Raw genomic sequence first — 20,017 nt, 5'->3', positions numbered from 1 at the left:
CTAGCYGCACAAAAGAAAACAAATTTATAACGGGTCGAATGAAATTCGCCATATTTTATTTTTTTTATTTGTACATTATATCATATATACATATATATATAAATCAATTACCGTCTATAAATCTTTCTTCAAAATTAAGGTATACGATTATTTCTAAAATGCTTAAAATCTATTGTTGGGCTGTCCATATGGATTATACCTCTGAAATCTATTGTTTTGGTGACCACCTCTATGTGGATTTTGTTGGTGGTTTCTGTAATTATTGCCACCAGAGAAGTTGTTTCCATGATTGTTTTGAAAATTGTTGTAACCAGATCTAGATTGAAAATTCTGTTGAGGATTTGGTCCTCGCGGATAATGTCCCCGATTGTTTCCACCCATGTTATAAGAGTTCCTTCCCAAACTGGCCTGAACCATTCTGTGTCCACCAGCACTTAAATGTCCAGTTGGGAGGTTCCTATTGAAACCAATAACTGGTCTATTGTGACCAGACTGACCTTCTGATCTAGAGTTTAAGACATTTGGTGGGTCTATTGCATTAGTAAGACGTATGGCAGGAAAAATAAAATCACTGTCATATTCTGGATCCCGAAAACGAAAGGTTATAATTTCGTTCGACATTATATTAGGTAAACCATTTATTGGCGATTTTAATGTGCCTGAGATTTTTATGTTATCTTCTGCTTTTAAAATACTTCCAGCCATTCCATCCAAAACAACCTTAATTTCGTTGTCCATAGAATTAAGTGATTTCAATTGATGTTTCAACCATTCAAATTTATGATGCAATTGTCCAATATATAAACGATTGTCGCCCCTCTTATTTCGCCGGACTTCCTCCTCTGTTAGTTTTTTATAAAAAGGCTCAAGCGCTTTAAAAAGCCTCCGTTCGTCAACAAAAGGCAGTAAAGCTACTCCTTGCCAAGCAAACTTTTTACCATTTAAATCAATTTTAAAGTCCTCTGGGTAAAAATCGATAATTGGTGAATCTGGATCAGACATTAATGTTGCCCATGGTTTTGGAACATGAGAAGAGCTGGCAGCGGGAAATACACCCATCAACTGTTCTAATGGATTAAACGGTTTTGTGCCTTTGTCAAAACTTGTAGATAAGCCAGTAATGTTCACAAAATCGGATGCAAATGGTGCGTAATGGTATGGAAAATACCAATCCCATGAAGCACAACCTTGATAATAATATTTTAGAACCCAGCAAAGTCCACGCACATATTGCAAAGCAACTGAATACCGAAAGCCTTGATTATTAGTTCCAACATCAAACTTCGATTCGTAATACCGATTTTTGAAACCAGCTTCGTGTAATCTTACCTCGTCATTGTCATTTTCGTCAGAATCGTTATCAAGACCTGCTTCTGCAGCAGTTCTTTTAACACCTTTATTATTTTGAGTTCTCAATTTTACAGCTTCTTCTTTATAGTTAAATGCTTGTTTTGAATTCGATGCTCCTCGATTTACCGCTGTTGGTTGGAAAAATGAGGATACACCAAGACTTTCAGCTTTATATTCGTTTTCTCGCTGGCGCTTCTGTCTTGCCCTAAATACCAGCTCTCGGCGTTGCCTCTCTTTAAATATATTATCTTCAACATTACCCAAATCTGTTAGAATCATTTGAACACGTTGCAGATTGACTTCTCCTGAATTCGTTAAATAGCCACCTGTCTTATATACACATTTTTTATATAATTCCACCAATCGATCCACTGCGCCTTCTCTAATTTCAAGACTTGGTAAATGTGGTAAAAAGTCATTTCCAACAAAGAAGCACATAAAAACCCAGTCATCCAAAGCACGCTCAAAATCATATTTAAATGGTAAATTAGGCATTTCTAATGTCTTTTTGAGGTATTCTCGAAGAACACTCAATCTTACGAAAATAAATCTAACTTCAGCGTTTATGGGAACGTCCGGTTTAAAGCTTTCATCTTTCGATCCACTTGCATTTCCTARTCCTACACATTTCTGCATTTCATGTCCATATTGTTTACATATATCACATGGGCGAGGTTTATTTGGTAGAAACTCTTCTCGTATGATTGTGAAATTCGGTTCATGAGTAGCAAGTCCTAACATAATTAAATCTGCATCTGCACCACAAAGTACATGTTGAGTATTGGCATCGTGATCTGGTTGAGCCCTTTGTTTTCGAATATAGTCCATTATTTTGTGTTCACCTTCCCCAGGGACATTCGCATCTGACAACACTACTTTTATTCCTTTCCAAGCTGGGTTTGTGTTCATACGGTCGTGTATATAATAATGTAAACACTTACTTAATCTGTCCATAAACGGTGTACCTGGTGTTATACAATTGGAATCGAAGTGTTCCTCGTCAGTTTTTTCAGGTGGGAGTATATATCCCTTGACTAAAAGTTCGTCTCTAATTTTTTGTATTTCCATTCGTTTTTCATTTGTTTCCTTAGCAGCTCTGAAGCGCCGAGACCTCTGTTGATTCATTTTCGCTCTTGGCGCTACACCGTCAATTGCCATATATAATAATTTTCGAGGGCGAACAATACCAAACAATCTGTCAATGCATTCAAATATCGCTACCATCATTTCATCTTCATTTTTCGGAGCTGGCTTATCTTCAGGATGTGTGCATGGATGTATAATACCATTCATATCCAAATAAAGATTATCAAATTCAATTCCATTAGGGTTTGGTAGTGTAGCGTCTTCGTATATTGTTTGTCCGGTGTTTGGATCCAAATTCTTGTTTTCTACACAATCAACGATGACACATGCATATTTCTTACTTAACCATCTAAAAAATGCTGGAACTCCCATTATAGTAACTTTAAAAACTCCAAATTTCCTTACAAATTGCTAAAAAACGAGGAATTTTATTTCTTAACCAAATAAGCGGACAACATGGATAATGTTAATTATCAATAGACATTATATTGTGAATAGCAATGCAATAATTCATTGCAGCTAACTTTTGGCTGATGTCTTTGCTTGCAGCATTGCTTTCGCTTGAAGTTATTTTAATGAATGCATTTTTAAGAGTATTTTGGAAAAAATCAGCCCCTCAATTTCAAACATATTCAATATAAATTAAAAATAATCAATGTATGTGTAAAATATTTTAACTAATAAAAGCGATAAATATCTTTTACTTATGACTTTCAGCAACAATAATCGGTTCTCCAATTCATTATTTGTATTGGTATGGCAACGCTAGTGTTGATTATAAAACAAAAGGGATCAAAAATACATTTTCCTAATGGTAGTGATTTGTTTTTAATTGTATTCAGAAAATTGCTCTTAACAAATGAAGTGCAAAGCCAAATAAAAGGCACAGACTTTTATAAGAAATCTTTTTGAATTAATTGTATTGCAAATAATGTAGCAGTAGTGGACAAACAAATTATGTGAAGCTTATTCATTTGTGAGTCGTGATAATTGCGAAAGGTTGTATCGAAGTATGTGGCAATTATATGAAAATAATAATACAAGAGGTGTTAAATGACTTTCGTACAGTATTACATATAATTTTCGGCTGTGATATTATTAGTGTGCAAATCAATAAACGACTAGTGTGAGTTCATATCAAGTTTTTGCTTTGTTTGCTTGAAAATTATAAATGAGATATAAAGTGATAATCGCATACATAGAAATAATACTTTTGTATATCACTTTAATTCGTTCACAATAGTGCAATGCAGTTGTGCATCATCCACGTTTTCATTTCCTTTATTTTTTCATACTTTATGTTTCTGTTTGTGGCAGCTGTTCGCGACCAGAAGTGATTGAAAAATATCGATAGTCAACCCATTTATTTGTCCTATCGATAAAGCTAAACATCATTTATTAAATATAATTATATATTATAATAATGAAATAATTGTATATAACAACGATTGGTAAAAACCCAAGAAATTCAAATTCAAAATGAAATCAACATTTTGTTGTAAAACAGATACTYCTATTCGTTACATTCATAATAGTTCTTCAAAAGCTTTTTTAATCGATAATACAGAATGATTTCGATACTCCGACAGCTGCTAGAGTTAATAAAATATCTTTGTTGAATGTAATTTTCTCATTGGAATTAATTAAATTTGTTATTGTCTTTTATAGCAAATTTTATTTTCTATTACTTATATTTTTTATTATAAATAAACTCTAGAATACGTTGAAGATTACAACAACAGCAAATCCCAGATAACACAATATTTATTTAATGGAATACGTTTGTATATATAGACAAAAGTGCATTGAAATGAATTGCAGCAGCTGTAGTGAAATGCAAAAAGAAACACTATAACTTAGTGATAGCCATAATAACATCAAAACCCATTTAAACTATTATGGCGTACCAAATCTTGAAAATGAATTATTGAAATACATATACATATTTGTATCTGGTAAGCATTGCTTGACGGGTATAAGAGCAAATCACTAACCAAACCAATTAAAAATCATTTATTCGTGGCAAAAAAGAAAATTTGTCTATACTTCTCAGTCATCCTTGACATCTAATTCCTTGGTATTACACTTTTGTAAATCTTCTGACTGGTCAATGGCTGACTTCGATGCAATTTATGAAGACGAACAACTGGAGGAGCACTATGAAGATCAAATGGTCGCACCTGTCCCAGAACCAATCATTATTCGAGGTGCTGGCAACATGACAGTGTAAGTTATTCACAAATAATTAAGAGGGAACTTCTTATTTAAGCACTGTCAATAACACTTATTAATTAATTAATTAATAAAAAAAACGTCAAAAAAGATTCAGCAAAAATTGTTTTTATTTTTGTGAAAAAATTGTTATAAATACAATTATCAATTTTTTCCTTCGTCCAATACCTTGTTTATTGTCTTAATTAAAAMGTATTTTTTTCTTATTACTTTGAAAATATCACAAACTCTTTGTAAGCTTGAATAAAATATTTCACGTTTTTGGAAAACAATTATTGAAAATAGACCGTTTTCTGCTGGAGGAAACCCAATGTAACCTCTTAAAACAATTGAGTAAATTTAAATGAATATTCTTCTAGTATTCTATTAAAAACTATTATTATTAATATTAACACAAAAAAGTAATAAAAAATACTACATTTTTTAAATAATTATAATTACAGATTTGGTTTGAGTAATCGTTTCAACACAGAATTTCCCTCGGGTCTGGTTTCGCGTGTTGCACCTGAAGAATTCAAGGCAACAATCGGACGTATTAATGGAATTTTGAAGAAAACATTACCAGTAAACGTGAAATGGCTATTCTGCGGCTGTGTATGTTGTTGTTGTACATTAGGTTGTTCCCTTTGGCCAGTCATTTGTTTGAGCAAACGGGTATGTATGATCGCATATTACATAAAAATAACAAATTTACATTAGTAATTTTATTACCGTTTATTATTAAAAATTAAATTATGCATGTTGTGCATTTCTAGACGCAAAACACTCTTGATAAGCTGCTTGAATGGGAGAATAGCCATTTGTATCATAAACTAGGCCTGCATTGGCGACTTCATAAGCAACAATGTGATTCAAATTCGATGATGGAGTATGTGCTGCGTATTGAATTTATACCGAAGACGCCTATTTATCGTCCGGATTAAATAAACATGATTTGAAGATCGAACATCATTTTAAGCGGGGGAAGGGGGGTTTTAAGTCGGCCTTGGGCTTTGATTATGCATAGAGTTTGAAATAATTTTTATTAGAATAACTGGAAGAAACAATACAACTATAAATACTAATTAAAACCAATCGAAACTATTAGTTTGTATATATGAACTTATACGTATTACATACATATATGCACTTGCTAATATAACTATTATAGAAAAGTTAAAAAATGAACCGTCAGCTGATATTGAATTGCCATTTGTGCGCAACTATAAAAAATAGTTATATGAATGGAAATGTAAGGAAGAGTTTGAAATAATTTTTTTGCGAACGGTTTAAATGATTTTTTGGGGTTGCTTTTACTTATCTTTTTTTTGCTTTCGCCCATACGCCTGTTGCTATGGTCACTTAGAAAAATATAGCAAAATAATTTCTGCTAATTAATTTCTGAAAATGTGATGAAAAATATAATAAAACATTTGTAATTTAATTTTAATTTACAAGAATTTAAAGAAAACATCTAATATTAATTGAAAGCAAATGCTTCAATGAGAAGATTGTATTCGCTTAGAATTAAGTCACTTACATTTATTTAAAAAATGCTAATAAAGATTGTATATTTAAAATAAATAAAGAAAGTTGTTGTTTTCTCGGTTAACATGTAGTTGTATTTCCCTCTTTTTGTTACTCTGGGCTTGAACAAATTATCTTAAAAAATGTTTAAGAAACTATTATTCAAAAGAAATTATATATTTTTATATTGGTATAAGATCGTATGTACATATCGTCACCTAAAATGCAAAATAACGTAACAACATTTTCGGAAATTTACAGGAGAAAGAATGAAACACCTTATAAAATGGAACATGAGTTAAACMAAATTTAAATATTGGTAAAAACTTGGTTATATCTGATAGCAGAACCATAAAATGTTGTAGATACGTACTTACATGTATGTAATTTGAAGTAGTGGGACGTAATCAATGAAACACTCAATTTCGCATTTTTTGATCATACCTTATTTTGCATTTTAGGTGACGATAAATAAAATATGTTATTATTTCATTTATAGATTTTATTTTAAAATATGTACTAAAATTTAACACGATTGTGCCAAGAGGAATGAATGAGTACTAACAAAAACATTTCAAAGGGAAAGCGCTAATAAATCAAAAATTCTAAGTTTATGTAGTTAGGTAAATTAGTATGTTGAATTGTTAATAAAACTGTGTATCCTATGAGTTTAATTAAAATAATATGGTTTTATAATTTTGTCGTATGACCTTGTTTAAACCTTGTTAATTCACTAGTTAATTGTCGCAAAGCGCTAACAGAGTTCGTTAATCTCTTTTTTTRTACAAAAGGCTTTTATGAATGGCACGGTGGGTATGCCTTCCCTTGCTTTTCACGCTAATTCTTTCAATTATTGCAGTTTGGGTAGTCGTAACTTACTGGGATATACCGAAAAGGGCTTAATGCATTACATTTTAAGTACATCTTTGTTTAACAATATTCATATTTTTTTTTATTTATACATTTACTTCAAAACAAAGATATTATAATAATCCAGAAAATATAACGTATAAAATTTTACTTAAATATTCATTTCAAATGAAATATGCTTTAAAAAATAGAATTATGGGTGAAACAATAYTTCATTCTATTTCAAATTAAATTAAAGTTCACCTTAACATAAATTATTTTATGCTTATATATTATCAAGTCTTCGTGCGGCTTTGGAATGTTGCGCAATGGATTAAATTAATTTGTTTACGATGAAAATTCTGTAGGACTTTATTTAAATAATAATGCATTAATCTACTATTTGATCACATGTTATACACAAACATATTGCGAGGCGCCAAAGCTTTGAAAATAGCTTTTTTACCTCGAACATCTTTGCTTTAGGGAATACCTACAAGCGTTTTAACGCTGGAATGTGCAATGCACTTAACTTATTATTAAATGTTTAAAATATTTGAACTCTTCTACTTTAATTCTATTAGCCAAGTATTTGTATGGGATCAGAGGTACTGCAATTTTTTTCACCACATTCCTTTTCTTCTAGCGTATTCTGCGCTCCACCTGGTTTTTGCACCATACCATCAGTGCCATTATTCTGCAGATATTCGCTAACATCATACTCGTATCGATTTTGTTCATCGTCCTCATCGTCATCTTCAGTTAACTCCAATTGTGCGTGTATATTTCTCATTAGTACTTTGACGTCTTTTTTACTCTCCTCCAATATTTCTTTATGTTCAACTTTTGTTTTGTTTAGACCGTTGAGTAGAACCTTCACATTTTCCCCAGAACGTGCTTGTATTTGTCGTGTGTGCGCTTTTCTATTATTTGTAAACTGTTTCTGAGCCTGTTTCTCCAGCCTCTTCTTACGTTTTTCCAATTTTACTGCGCTTCCCAAGAGTTCTTTGCTCATCTGTTGAAACTGATGTGCTTGTTCTTTGAATGCTTGCATCAATAGCGCATCTTGTCGCATCTGAAATTCATGTTCCTCTCGGGCCAATTTCATTTGACGCTTGAAAAATTCGTTGATCGCCTCGCGTTGCATTTGTCGTAAAGAAATAGCCATATCTTGCAATACGCTCGTATAGCCCTGGTTGCGTTCGGTGTTATCTGGTGAAGTCTGTTCTGCGCCAAGATGCGGTTGCGTTTGATATATAGAATTGTCTTCCTCATTTGAACTGCCATTAAGTCCATCGTCGTTGTATTGACTACTATAATCCAGTTTCGCCTGTAGGGATGTGGCCTTTGTAAGAGTTTCGGGTGCGCGGCTTACACGCTTTACCGGCATTGCATTCATGATTGATGCCTTTAAACGTCGCTTTCGTGCTTCGATCTGTTGAACTTGTTGTTGCTGTGCCTGCTGACTGGTTGACGGTCCATCTGGGAACCCGTAAAAAGGTTGAGGCGCTCGGTGTTCGTGTGGCGCCACTGGTGCTACATTAAGGTCGGGCATTACAACTTCTTGTTGACGTATGTAAGGGTGCACGGCAGTTTGATTTTCTGGAGTTGTGATCGTGACTGTCTGTGGATTTATATTGGCAAGTTTTCGCGTAAATGTCAAAATGTGGTTATTGGAGTTGCCTTTACCATTAATGGCATATGTGCCACTACTATAGGCGCTACTAAGGCGTAATGTATGTGATGTCGGATTTATGGTAAGTGGTGGCGGTGGTAAATTTACGTTAGAATCGGCCGTAATCTCGCTGGGCGGCATCTTAGCGAAGCGAGCGATGCGTAGCGGTGGTAATGGTGCTGAACTTGATGTGTTATTTGCAGCTGCCGGCTGTGCTTGGGATGCACTTATGCCTGATTTACGCGTACTCGTRACGTTTGGTGTTGATGTGGTGGTGGATGTGTTGGTAGTGGTTGAAGGGCGCGTAGAGCGTCGGCTTAATATCATTATTTCTGGTAGAGATTGCCGTTGCGGCTGTTGATGTTTTGACTGCTCTTCGGCTGGTACCTGCGGAGATGGTGATGTCGATACTGTTGGTGCATCGTCTTCTTCTGTTACTTCTTGTTTAACTTCGGTTTGAAATTGTATGCTGGCTGTTGAGTCCTTTTCCTTAACGTCAGAACATTCATAACCTGTATTGAGACAAATAGACGTTTATATAAGTTAAATGCTCAACTTATAATAATATTGGAGTAATATAAAATTTAAATTGAAACTATATACTCGAAACCGCATATTCACACCTGTATCTGCGGGTTCTTGTTTAACTAGCCCCAAACGAAAACCAAATATCGGATGTGCCAGACCATTCTCTTCGTCTGATTCGGGACCAGCAACACGACTATGCAATGAACTTTTGTCCGCCACATTATAGCCCCCTTCAACACCAGATATAACCAATTTGCTGTCACTGCCATTACTACAATTATTTGGTGTGTCGCCATTTGAATCGTCACCATCGAGTGATGTGGTTGAGTTTCCACAATCACTGGTCGAACGGCCTGARCAGCTGATATTGGCGTTTTGCAGCATTTTGTGCAATTCCTCATAGATCGGTTGTGGTATCATTTTCGGTATTATGCCATTGCGACGGGATGTCGTGTAAGTCGATTTGAGAAATTTCCACTTGGTCCAAATTTGTACATGTGATTTCTTTCGGAAGCCGCGTAAATGCATTATCCTTTCCACTTTACGAAATACTAGTTCGCTCTTTATAGTTTTAACGCTAAGCATTTCGAGCGCTTTTATTTCTTGCATAATGATCAACATTTCCATGATTTCATTGGTGCGCCAGAGATTGCGCGGCATGGCGTTGTTGTTCTGTATGGGCGTAAGTAAGGCATCCACGTCGCYTACAATGCCGGTGGCGGTCGCTGCCGTATCCAATAATTGATTAATGTGTTGTTGTTGCATGCTTAATGTTATGCTCATATCTGGATTATAGCCGTTAAGGTGATATTGTAGTCTTGGCATAAGCATGTATGAGCTGTTTTAATATTCAACCGAAAGCGGAGCGTTTTGTTGGCGCGGACTGAAAAACGATAAGAAAGCGCCACTGCATTAGGATTATTACTGTTATAAATAAATAAATTTTAAAATAATTTAATTATTAGGTTAGGTAAAGTTATACTGATTTTCTCTCACGCCATACATAGACCTTAGACTATAGATCCTTTATAATGCTAGATGGAGATTCAGTTTCATGAAGCTGGAGTGTACATAGTCCCTATCGTTAATGCTTCTTGGGTTTACTAGCGACACCATTTGGCGCATTTCCTGTACTGGTTCGGTAGCGAAGTGGATGGTCCGGAACCCAGCTTATATTCAACGGCATTCCGGCAACCCACATATCTACTATCTACCTGCTTCTAAGAACATTCTCTGACGCAGTGCGAAGTGAGATTACTGTTTTAATTGTCGCGATCGATGTATGTATTGATGTTATGTCGTTTCTAGAGACCTAAGATTGAGTTCACAAGTTTTCATAGGCTCGAATGATATTGTAATAGTATTTTTATATATCTTTTCTATCGATCGGCTAACCCAAATCATATCCTATAATATTCTCYAAGTATTGTGGATTTAGCATTTGAAATAATGAATTTGAGTTACTACTTACTACTGAATTTGGTCCGAGTAAAGTTACCCTTGAACAGATGTTCGAGTTCACTTCGAAAATTAATTGAAACCAAAGCACCAAAAGTACTAGTAAACCCATATGTCGCCACTTTTGAAAATATTATTCCAGAAAATACCCTAGCCTTGTCTAAAACGGTATCAGACTGGTACCCTGACTGTCATATTATTTCTGTAATCTAATACGGAAATTATTTATAACGGAACATCGAAGACAATTCGAAATATATCCTGTCATTAAATTAACTGGACATAACGCGTAATATTCATAATATTAATTCAAAAAAGGCAGTTTCAACTATTTTAATACACTCTTGCCAATGCCCGTTTCTGATCATAACCTCTTTATACCTCTCCATATTCCTCGAGAAATATTCTGTGAAAAATTTATGAGCAGTTTTCTATTATCAACTATAGAAGTGACTCAAGATGGAACGATAGGTTAGTTCTAAGAGACCGGCTGCATTGGATGCGATGTCCCAATATCTGAAGACTGGCTAGATCTGAAGCTTAAAAAAAAAAAAGTCGAGAAGTCCTCTCTACTGGAACGTTTATGTAGAGAAGAGTTAGGATTTAATTTGTGTAATATTGGTAATTAGCGGGAATAAAGAAAGTACTGAGGTTCTATGTAGTCTATATTGCTTACGTAGTTAAAGCAACAGTTGAGAACAAGTCATTTTATAAACTGAAAAATATGTGAGCAAAACTATGATTTGAGAATAAGGAATATCAAATCTGGATAATGCGGTTATTCATAAGGAAAGAAGTAATGTCGGTACATTACGATTCCTTATGCAGGACAATAACTCAAGTGAATAGACTTCTTCGAAAGCAGTATTAAAAACTTTTTTTTAATAATTAATTATTTATAATTTATTAGGTCGATAACCATATTCGTGCGATGCACTAATGTTTCGAATAAGCGTTGGAAATCTTGTCTGCTTACGACAACCCTGAACGCAAAAAATTATAAGTGAAACCTGATGAACCAACCATATCAAAGGCAAAGCCTAATACAGATGTCGCCAAGGTAATGGCTCTTTATTTAGTAGGATCACAAGGCTGTGCTGTACATTTTTAAGCGCAAAAAGCGAGCGGAATTTGTGACTAGACACGAGGATATAATACTCCATCCTGCCAACGCGAAACCGGTCAAAACTATTTGGAAAACATCAGCTGTGAAGCTTTGGCACACCCACCTTATAACTCCAACCTTGCCGCTTCTGAATACCTAACATATTATATGTTTCTGGAATAAAATTCTCAACAGAACAGGTTATAAAAAAAATTGTTGGAATAATTCTTGGCCCCCAAGCCGGCGCAGGTATGGAATCCAAAAACTGCCAGAATCATGGAAAATATTATAGCTTCCGTGGACCATAGTTTGAATGCTACTGTATATTTTTTCATAAACGTTAAAATTTTAACAATTTTCTTATCATTCCAAAATAATAACAATGTTTTATGTAGCCTATTTTCTTCAATGCTTTTTAAAATTTGTTTTCTTAAGATTACGCAACGATTTAAAGCATGAAATCCGTTTAGAATTGCAATTCCTGGCATTGACAACTTTTTAAAGTTACTTCAGTTGTGTTTACAGGTACGACGCCGTATTGACATCAGAATATTCAGTAATTTCTTTTTTCGCTTTGAAAATAAGCAAAAGTTTCTTCATATTTAACTTTTATATGACATTTTACTGTAAAACCGTTAGGTGTCAAAAAGTTTACATACATACTGTATATTTTATATTATACTCACTTTCAAACAAAAAAACATTTAATTAACGTATAAAAAGTAAATGGTTGTAAACTATGGCAAATAAAAATACTTGTGTACATATGCATGTACTTATATGTATGTATGCATTTTTTATATGATATCAAAGTAATTGGATACAATATACATAATATACGTACATGTAAGTATGTATGCATGTCTGAAAAATTAAACTCAATGGAACATAATCAAACATACCAGCAACATCATTCCAAATATGCAACTATTTGCTTCCCTACGCTTCAACGTTTTGAATACTCTGTCGCTAAGAACGATAATGGGAGTGCAAATGACAAACTCGCGAGAGCGTAAACAATTGAAAAAAGCGCGTACTGCAGCGAATGGCGGTAGGTTCTGTAGTTCGATGTTAAACGTCCGCTCTCAATTTAAATTTCTTCATAAAAAATTTCAATACTGAATTAACAAACACAAACAAGAAGCATATACATATAAACGCAGTATTGTAAGTAAACGATGAAAGATTTCTCACAAAACAGTGGTAGTAGTGGAAAGACGCTTTCCTCTTATTTCAACTAGCAGGGAATAAAGCTATTGTCATCCACCACACACCGATAGGCCGGTCTACTGGCGAACCGATATAAGGGATTTCAATTCACAGCTGTAGGTTGTGTCAGAAACAATAAAAAGAGCTGTAAATCGACAGCGACGACGTAAACGTTAGTAACTATCGAAGTGTCAATTAGCAAATTCTACCGCAACAGAATTTCTAATACTGCGTCATGCCTTTTGGGCGGTTTTTGAACATTTAGCAAACCCCATATTAAACTTTATAACAAATTGCTTATAATTTTTTTTTTGTGTTTGGTATGCAAATAATTGTTATTTCACTGATTTTGATAGTAAGCAGAGTGTTTTGGAATATTTTTTAATTTGCATGCTTATGTGTATGCGCTTGTATATTTTTTCCACGCTCTCTTTTGTGGACACACTGTAGGCGCTGCTGTTATGAAAATTTCGAAAACCAACCGCACTAAGCGAACCAACGAGAATGACTGAAAAACTGAATTTACGAACTCGAATAACCAACTCGCCACTTTGGCTTTGGYCGTTGTCTGCTTGCGGTGGGTTGTGCGTCGGTAAACGTCGTCAACGGCAWGATTTCAATACGGCTACAATAAAAAGCGTCGAGTACCACAGATCCGCCACTATTCATTTTCGTATTCATATTTACGTTTTTGTATTTACTACGATTATTGACATATGGTATGTAAATATGTAGATATATACAAATTTGATTTCGCAGCATGTATTCCCATCCCAGCTTTAGGGTTTGCTTTCGAATCGGATTTCAGTTGTATATAGGATTTTTTTTTTCATTACATACAAACTTGCACGTAAGTCGGTGTTTTTTGAAAAGCTTTTTTCGTGCTGATTATATTAACCAACTAACATATCATATATTATCGCACACACATATATAATATATRKATATATGTTGTATATGTGACTTAGTATGTAATAATTTGTTTATAATTTATTATCAAGTATTCCCAAGATTTTTAAATAACATTTGCCTGCTTTAGTCTTGATTACTTCTGATTACATTTTATACTTKCTTTTCCTCATTAGTGTTTTTTCTTTGTCGTTTGTCGTTATACTTTGATTTGTTTTTCAGTTCGTATTCGGGTGTGCACTCGTCACATTCGAAACGAAAGAGCGTAGATACGAATAATCGCAACTTTAGCGAGTAGATATCCAGTAAAGTGTTTTTGTTTCCACACTGACATGTAAGTATTTCAGCACACAATGTACCAGCATTGTAGAAAAACATTTCGAAAACTCGGCTGTCAGGCTTGTTGCTATCACATTCTCACTGAATTTCATACACCAACACWCACTTGTTTGAATGCTGGCGCATTGAGTGTAGCGTTCATTCCAACCACCTTTTGATTTGATTCTCAAACCATTCCATCGTTACCACGTGATGATGATAGATTTTATTTCAAAGCGTAACCCAGCACACCATTAATCTGATAAAAAAAAGACCGAACAATCAAAGAGAGGGGGAATCATTGAAAAATAGTTCTTTTAAAAATGTACATATGTACATACATACATATAAACGAATGAAGAATTCATCATGTACTACTCATTCATAGTCACTTAGACCTTTAGAAGCAGTTTTTAATATTTTTATATTTTTGCAGCCACAAAAAATGTTTTTAATAGTGTATGTATGTGACGATGAGTACTAGTTAAATTTCGCAAAATAATTAATTTTGCCAAAATTTTGATTTCATTCTAACTAGGCTGTACATAAGGCAGCTAGTTCAGGGTCTAAAGTGGGGGAAGAACCTTTCATGAAATCAATGGGTTATAGAAAAATCTAGCTGATTCGAGCAATTGTTCGTTCTAGTAGTTCTCCTATAAATCAAATACTCCGAAATAACAGCTAATTATCGTATAAGGTTTTAAAATAATGACTGAAAATGTATCACGAATATATATTTTGCTAATTGGTACACAGCTAGTCATAAACTGAAATGCTTGTGTAAGTATGTATGTATGTGTAATATACATACATACATATATACATATGTACATATAAATGCTTACTATTAATACAATAAAGTCGTGAAAAAAGCGACTTAAGATATAGCCGAACAAAGTTCGTATTTTCGAACTGTTTTTGTAATTTCGAAACAGCCAAAATTCATACAAACATATGCATATCAGCTTCGAATTCGAAATTCGACTACTTAAACACTCGAAAATATCGAGTTTTTGCAAAATTAGGTTACTTCAAGGGATGAGGTTTGTTGATTTTGAGTGGAATTAATGAGAGGAAAACGCGTCAACTTACAGTAATGATTAATTGAATATCATACATATATGGATATGATTGTACCTATACATGCCCTGCAGAGAAACTTTAAAGCGCTGAAGCCGTTTTGCAAGTGTGTTTGTACATGCATACATCACAACGGCATTGCACAATTCTGGTTTTATAGGGAGCTTTTATTCTTCCCGGAAAGATTCTTTTCTATTATAATAATACGTTATTCAATGGTAACAATCATAGCCTCACTATTTCCCTAAAATGTGTATCCGCTTAACCTTAAGATTTTATAAATATGCTTATCCAGCGTTCTCTCATTGTCCTTACTGAAGCTGTTCGGTACACGGGCTGACGTGCCAATTCTCGGTTTAATGCTCTTTCAAGCTGATAAGCGCTCGCAGTTCAAATATCACAGGTTTTTTGTACAAATATCATTAATTTAGTATTGTGAAAAAAGATAAATTCGCAATGAAGTGAAACTGCATAACATTTTCTTTAGTGCAAACACTTACATGGCAACTAATCATTGTAAAAAACTTGCCTTTAAAYTCATTTGTGCAGTTACATTGAGAGAGGAATACCGAAAGGAAATAAAATAATAAGAGAGTATATTAATTTATAAAACAACAGACAAAAATTATTATAAGATTAGAATCGTGGTAGGCCCTTAAATAAATTTCTTTATCAATAATTTGTATTATATAAAATATTGCAAAAAGCTTGTATGGRTTGGTATGTGTTTTTAAGCATCGCGAGTTCGACATACGGTCGAAATAAAAATAAAAATTGACAAAATTTCAGCGTTTAAAGCATTTGAATTTTACCCAAAACTTTTAACGTTTTTGGTGCGCCAAAATTCGATTTTGATCAAAGAGCTGGTAGGTCATTATACGAGTATACAGAATATGCAGTAAAAAAGTCGTTTGTCTCGGAATAATCAATGTAGCAAAATCCAAAAATTTAGATAAACTGATAGCGCTGACTGAAATCAGCGGCAACACTTTCGAATCCTGTTACTAAAATACTAAACATATTCTATAAAATTTTAGTATGKTATTTTAAAAAGTATGGACTATCGCAAAATGAAAAAAATAAAAGGAAAAATATTTATTTTTAATTTTAGACCAGTTGTGCCTCTTCAGTATAGTAAACCTCCAAAAATTCTTCGATACACTTACATACATATGTATGTATTTTATTAATTTTAATGATTTGATATTAATTATATTTTTAATTATATAGATTTCGTTCAACACTATATAACCCGTTATTTTCGATTAAATGCCCAGCTTGATGGCAACTTTATTAATAAAAGAGTTGGAGCGACCTCGAGTAGATCTTCCCCAACCACGAAATAAACGAGACTCTGTAAGATGATGCTCAGGTAAATGCATTATTTTGATGTAGATACATATAGACACACATATGTATGTGGTCATGCACTAGCTGAGAGCAGTAAGGTAGGACCGGTATGATAGATAAAACAAAGAATAATGTGCCTTACTCAGAACATTGAGAACAGGTAGAAATGAAAGAGTTTGCCAAGTTGTGAGTAATTACAAAGAGAATTGCGCTAATAGAAAGTAACTATGCAGACATAGTATAGATGAAAATAGACTTACAAGTGTGTAGAATGGAAAAGCAAACTTACCGGTCGTTCGCTCGCTAAAGTTGAAGCTGTAAAGAGGAACACAATTTTCAAAATAACCAAAGACGTTGTCGTGAAATGCAGTTTAGCTTTTGTTGTTTTTGTTGCGGATGATGCTGCTGCTGTGGCGTTCTAACTACGAGCAAGTTGAGTGGGGCAGGTTAGGAATCGCGATTGGTCATGCAATAAGTACACTGTACGCACACTTATACACATACATACTATATATTTACTGTTAAATATGAAATAGTAGGAAGTTCGATTAAGTTTAAGCTTTTAAACATTTTTTTTTTAACTTTCATATGAAATTATTAACAATAATTTCGGAAAACACCACAACTCATTTTTTTATAATCTTTTGAAGTGATAAATACGTTCCTTATCAACTACAAGCAACTGATAACTACAAGATAACGAAACGCAAAAAACTTGCTTTTTTTTTAAATTTATTTAAATATTTAATGAACATTTTTGCCGCTTGCCGTTCAAAAAAACTAAAATTAACCGTTAATAAAAGAAGTACAACTATATTTTATAAAATCAGTTATCAAATTTATAAACGAATGTGCACGATAAATTCAAACAATCTGCGAAAATTACTTGCATATATGTACATATGTATGTATGTGTGTGTATGTATAGTTCTAAGAAATACCGGTGAGCACACAATATCCAATCAACCAACCGTCGTAGAGCTCCGAATATAAAAATTGCAAAACAGTTAGCACACAAAACACATCTCTCGAGTTAGAATCGCGAGTCGAAACTGATTTTGGAATGGAAAACTTGCCAGTCTTGTAGTGAAATTACGAAAATGCGCTGAAAACAAGCGTTAGCACTCAGTACTTGATACGCGCCACGACAACAGCTCTTTCGCTCGACAAGCAACTTTTTATATTTATTAATTTTTTTTTATTATTTCATACATTTATACACACACACATGTATGTAAATGTTGGTGCTGCTGTGTTGAAGCCGGTACATATACACCGGCAACCGTCTCATTGTTCGAAAATGTCATACGAATACTTTGAAGTAGTAAGTGCCAGCAGCCGATACGAAAACGATACGAAAATACGAAGCAGCTGTTGGGAAATTGTATACGGCACTAAAAATGTTATAGATGACGCGCTGTCATTGCACAATGGCCTCAGAATATTTTTCGGTTTGACTGTATTCAATTATTATTTGTGAAATTTTTACTGATACTGAGGGTATTTATTGATAGTCGAAAAAGTATTTTCGTACACATTTTTTTTTTATATTTATATTAATAAATAAATAAACGAATATGTACAATTTTGGTCGACCACATTTTGCCATTTTTCAGAGGCATTCCATCAGTGTAAATCGAAATTTCCAAATTTCCAGAACGGAAGCGAGCGAACCATTATTGGGCTACACGAACTGATATAGCATCATTTCCGTAAACTTCACAAATTTCATTGGAAGCTTGCGTAGCACTCTTCCCTTTTTTATACAAAAAATTCAAAATAATGCGAATTTCTTCATTAGATAGATAGATAAGTAATTGAGGAATGCACTGCGACCTTAGGTCTATTGTGCTCTCTCCTAACTCACAGGGTCTCGCTTAGCCCCAGCATACTGATGAAGTCCAGTATTCTGCTGGGTGCTAGCGAGATTTCTTCATTATTTTCATTCATTTTTGAAGAGCTGTAATTTTTTTCCTACTTCCCCGAATTAAAGATTTTTTCTGGTTAAATGAAGATTAAAATCCCACCTTTCCAATACTACAGGGCAGGATACAATGTGATTGGTAGCACTGGAGATATACGACTGCAACGACATCTATAAACAAATACGAAAAGACTTTTCCGACTACCAAATATATTAATGAAATAAAATAATCAACAATTTTATGATGTATTATGGCGAATATTTCGAAATAATCAAAAAAAAAAAATATTTTTTTATATACATTGTAAGCAATTTTAATTGATKGCTCCAATTCTTTAGAATAAGCAAAGCCGAGTAATTTTTATATTATTTATCTGAGCCAAAATCTGCATCAAATATTATTACGGAAATAGTGAGAGACCTGTAAAGCACCTGTAAAGTTCATCGAGAGAGGACCTTGTCACCCAATATATCAATATTTGGTGTTCAAGCTATTCACAAGATTTTAAAGCGGTTTTAYCATGCCAGATGCCAGGTTTAGTAATGTCATGATTCAGCGAGCGCTAAATAATAATATAATCTAATTGTAATGTCAAAAGATCATCTTAAGTACAAAGCTATGCAAATTTTCCCACAGTTCGTTGTACTGTTGACAACGGTAGTTGTCACGAATATTATATATTTTCCAATGGATGTTGCAGCCTTCTCGTAATCTCTCATTTCCATATTGATTTTGCATTTCTATTTTATTCTAGAGYTTGTTTCACTCATCTAATCACGACCAAACAAATAAATACGGACATTTTCATGTATGTAAATGTATTTGCTTCGAAACAGTAATATAGTTCATGCATCGTATTGTGTGAAGTTTTATCACAAAAATGTTTGAAAATAATATTGACCAACACTTTATTTAATAAATCAAAGGCAGTTAGTCTGTGTGTTTGCTTGCAGCTCGCTGATACTTCAAATAACGGGAGAGTTTTTTCCAGTTCTTATCGGCCAATCTAAAACTGTTAGAATTTCAAGTAAATGTAAAGATATAATGTTCATGTAATGGGTTTTAAAAAAAATGTTTATAGTGGTATAAATTCATATACTATATACGTTAGATAAGATAATGAGCTATGTGTTTAATTATAATTACAACTTTATAAATACAATATTAATAAATTTAAACATGTGTTAGTTGTTATAGTTCTTAAGGGGTTATATAGTTCGAATTTTCAAAAAATCGATTTTTTTATTCTATAGGGTTCCGGTGAATATTTACGAAGTTACACGCCAATTTGAAAAGGTGTTTCAGGGTGTTCGGAAGTACAAGGCCAAACTTTGAACGCGTTTTGCTCAAAATGGTGTTTTCAAAGTCGATGACCAATATTATTAATGGCCAAACCGATTAGTTTCAAATTTAAGTATTTTAAATATATAAATTTTT

General features: G+C 33.6%; 3 protein-coding genes across 14 annotated transcripts in view; 1 reads left to right on the top strand and 2 right to left on the bottom strand.

The window, feature by feature from the left end:
- Nucleotides 1-47: 47 nt before the first annotated feature.
- LOC108971451 (5'-3' exoribonuclease 2 homolog) lies at nt 48-2,906 on the bottom strand. The gene has a single exon (XM_018937505.1). It carries the CDS (start codon nt 2,806-2,808, stop codon nt 163-165), a length of 2,646 nt encoding a protein of 881 aa, XP_018793050.1. The 5' UTR covers nt 2,809-2,906; the 3' UTR covers nt 48-162.
- A 306-nt stretch (nt 2,907-3,212) lies between these two features.
- Nucleotides 3,213-5,711, top strand: LOC108971460 (cysteine-rich hydrophobic domain-containing protein 2). 3 transcript variants are annotated; one of them, XM_018937540.1, is made up of 5 exons: nt 3,213-3,562; nt 4,154-4,391; nt 4,468-4,662; nt 5,112-5,322; nt 5,424-5,711. In XM_018937540.1, exons 3-5 carry the CDS (start codon nt 4,547-4,549, stop codon nt 5,589-5,591), a joined length of 495 nt encoding a protein of 164 aa, XP_018793085.1. In that variant the 5' UTR covers nt 3,213-3,562; nt 4,154-4,391; nt 4,468-4,546; the 3' UTR covers nt 5,592-5,711. The 3 variants fall into 3 exon arrangements, with proteins under 3 accessions (XP_018793085.1, XP_018793087.1, XP_018793086.1); XM_018937542.1 differs by having other exon boundaries at nt 3,213-3,435; nt 4,154-4,662; XM_018937541.1 differs by having other exon boundaries at nt 3,213-3,446; nt 4,154-4,662.
- A 1,565-nt stretch (nt 5,712-7,276) lies between these two features.
- LOC108971457 (putative uncharacterized protein DDB_G0277255) overlaps nt 7,277-20,017 on the bottom strand; it is a 65,767-nt gene continuing 53,026 nt past the window's right edge. For 2 of the 10 annotated variants that reach the window (XM_018937525.1, XM_018937530.1), the window contains exons 2-3: nt 9,322-10,109; nt 7,277-9,210 (exon numbers count right to left, since the gene is read on the bottom strand). In XM_018937525.1, coding sequence (XP_018793070.1) covers nt 7,604-9,210; nt 9,322-10,057 — 2,343 coding nt within the window. In that variant the 5' untranslated portion in view covers nt 10,058-10,109 and the 3' untranslated portion in view covers nt 7,277-7,603. The other 8 variants (XM_018937520.1, XM_018937521.1, XM_018937522.1 and 5 more) reach the window with 8 other exon arrangements.

This window comes from Bactrocera latifrons, unplaced genomic scaffold (assembly GCF_001853355.1).
Source record: "Bactrocera latifrons isolate USDA-ARS-PBARC rearing strain unplaced genomic scaffold, ASM185335v1 scaffold_344, whole genome shotgun sequence".
In the NCBI taxonomy this organism is placed as follows: Eukaryota; Metazoa; Arthropoda; class Insecta; order Diptera; family Tephritidae; genus Bactrocera; species Bactrocera latifrons.
The sequence above is the reverse complement of the archived record's forward strand: the minus strand, read 5'-3'. Positions and strand labels throughout refer to the sequence as shown.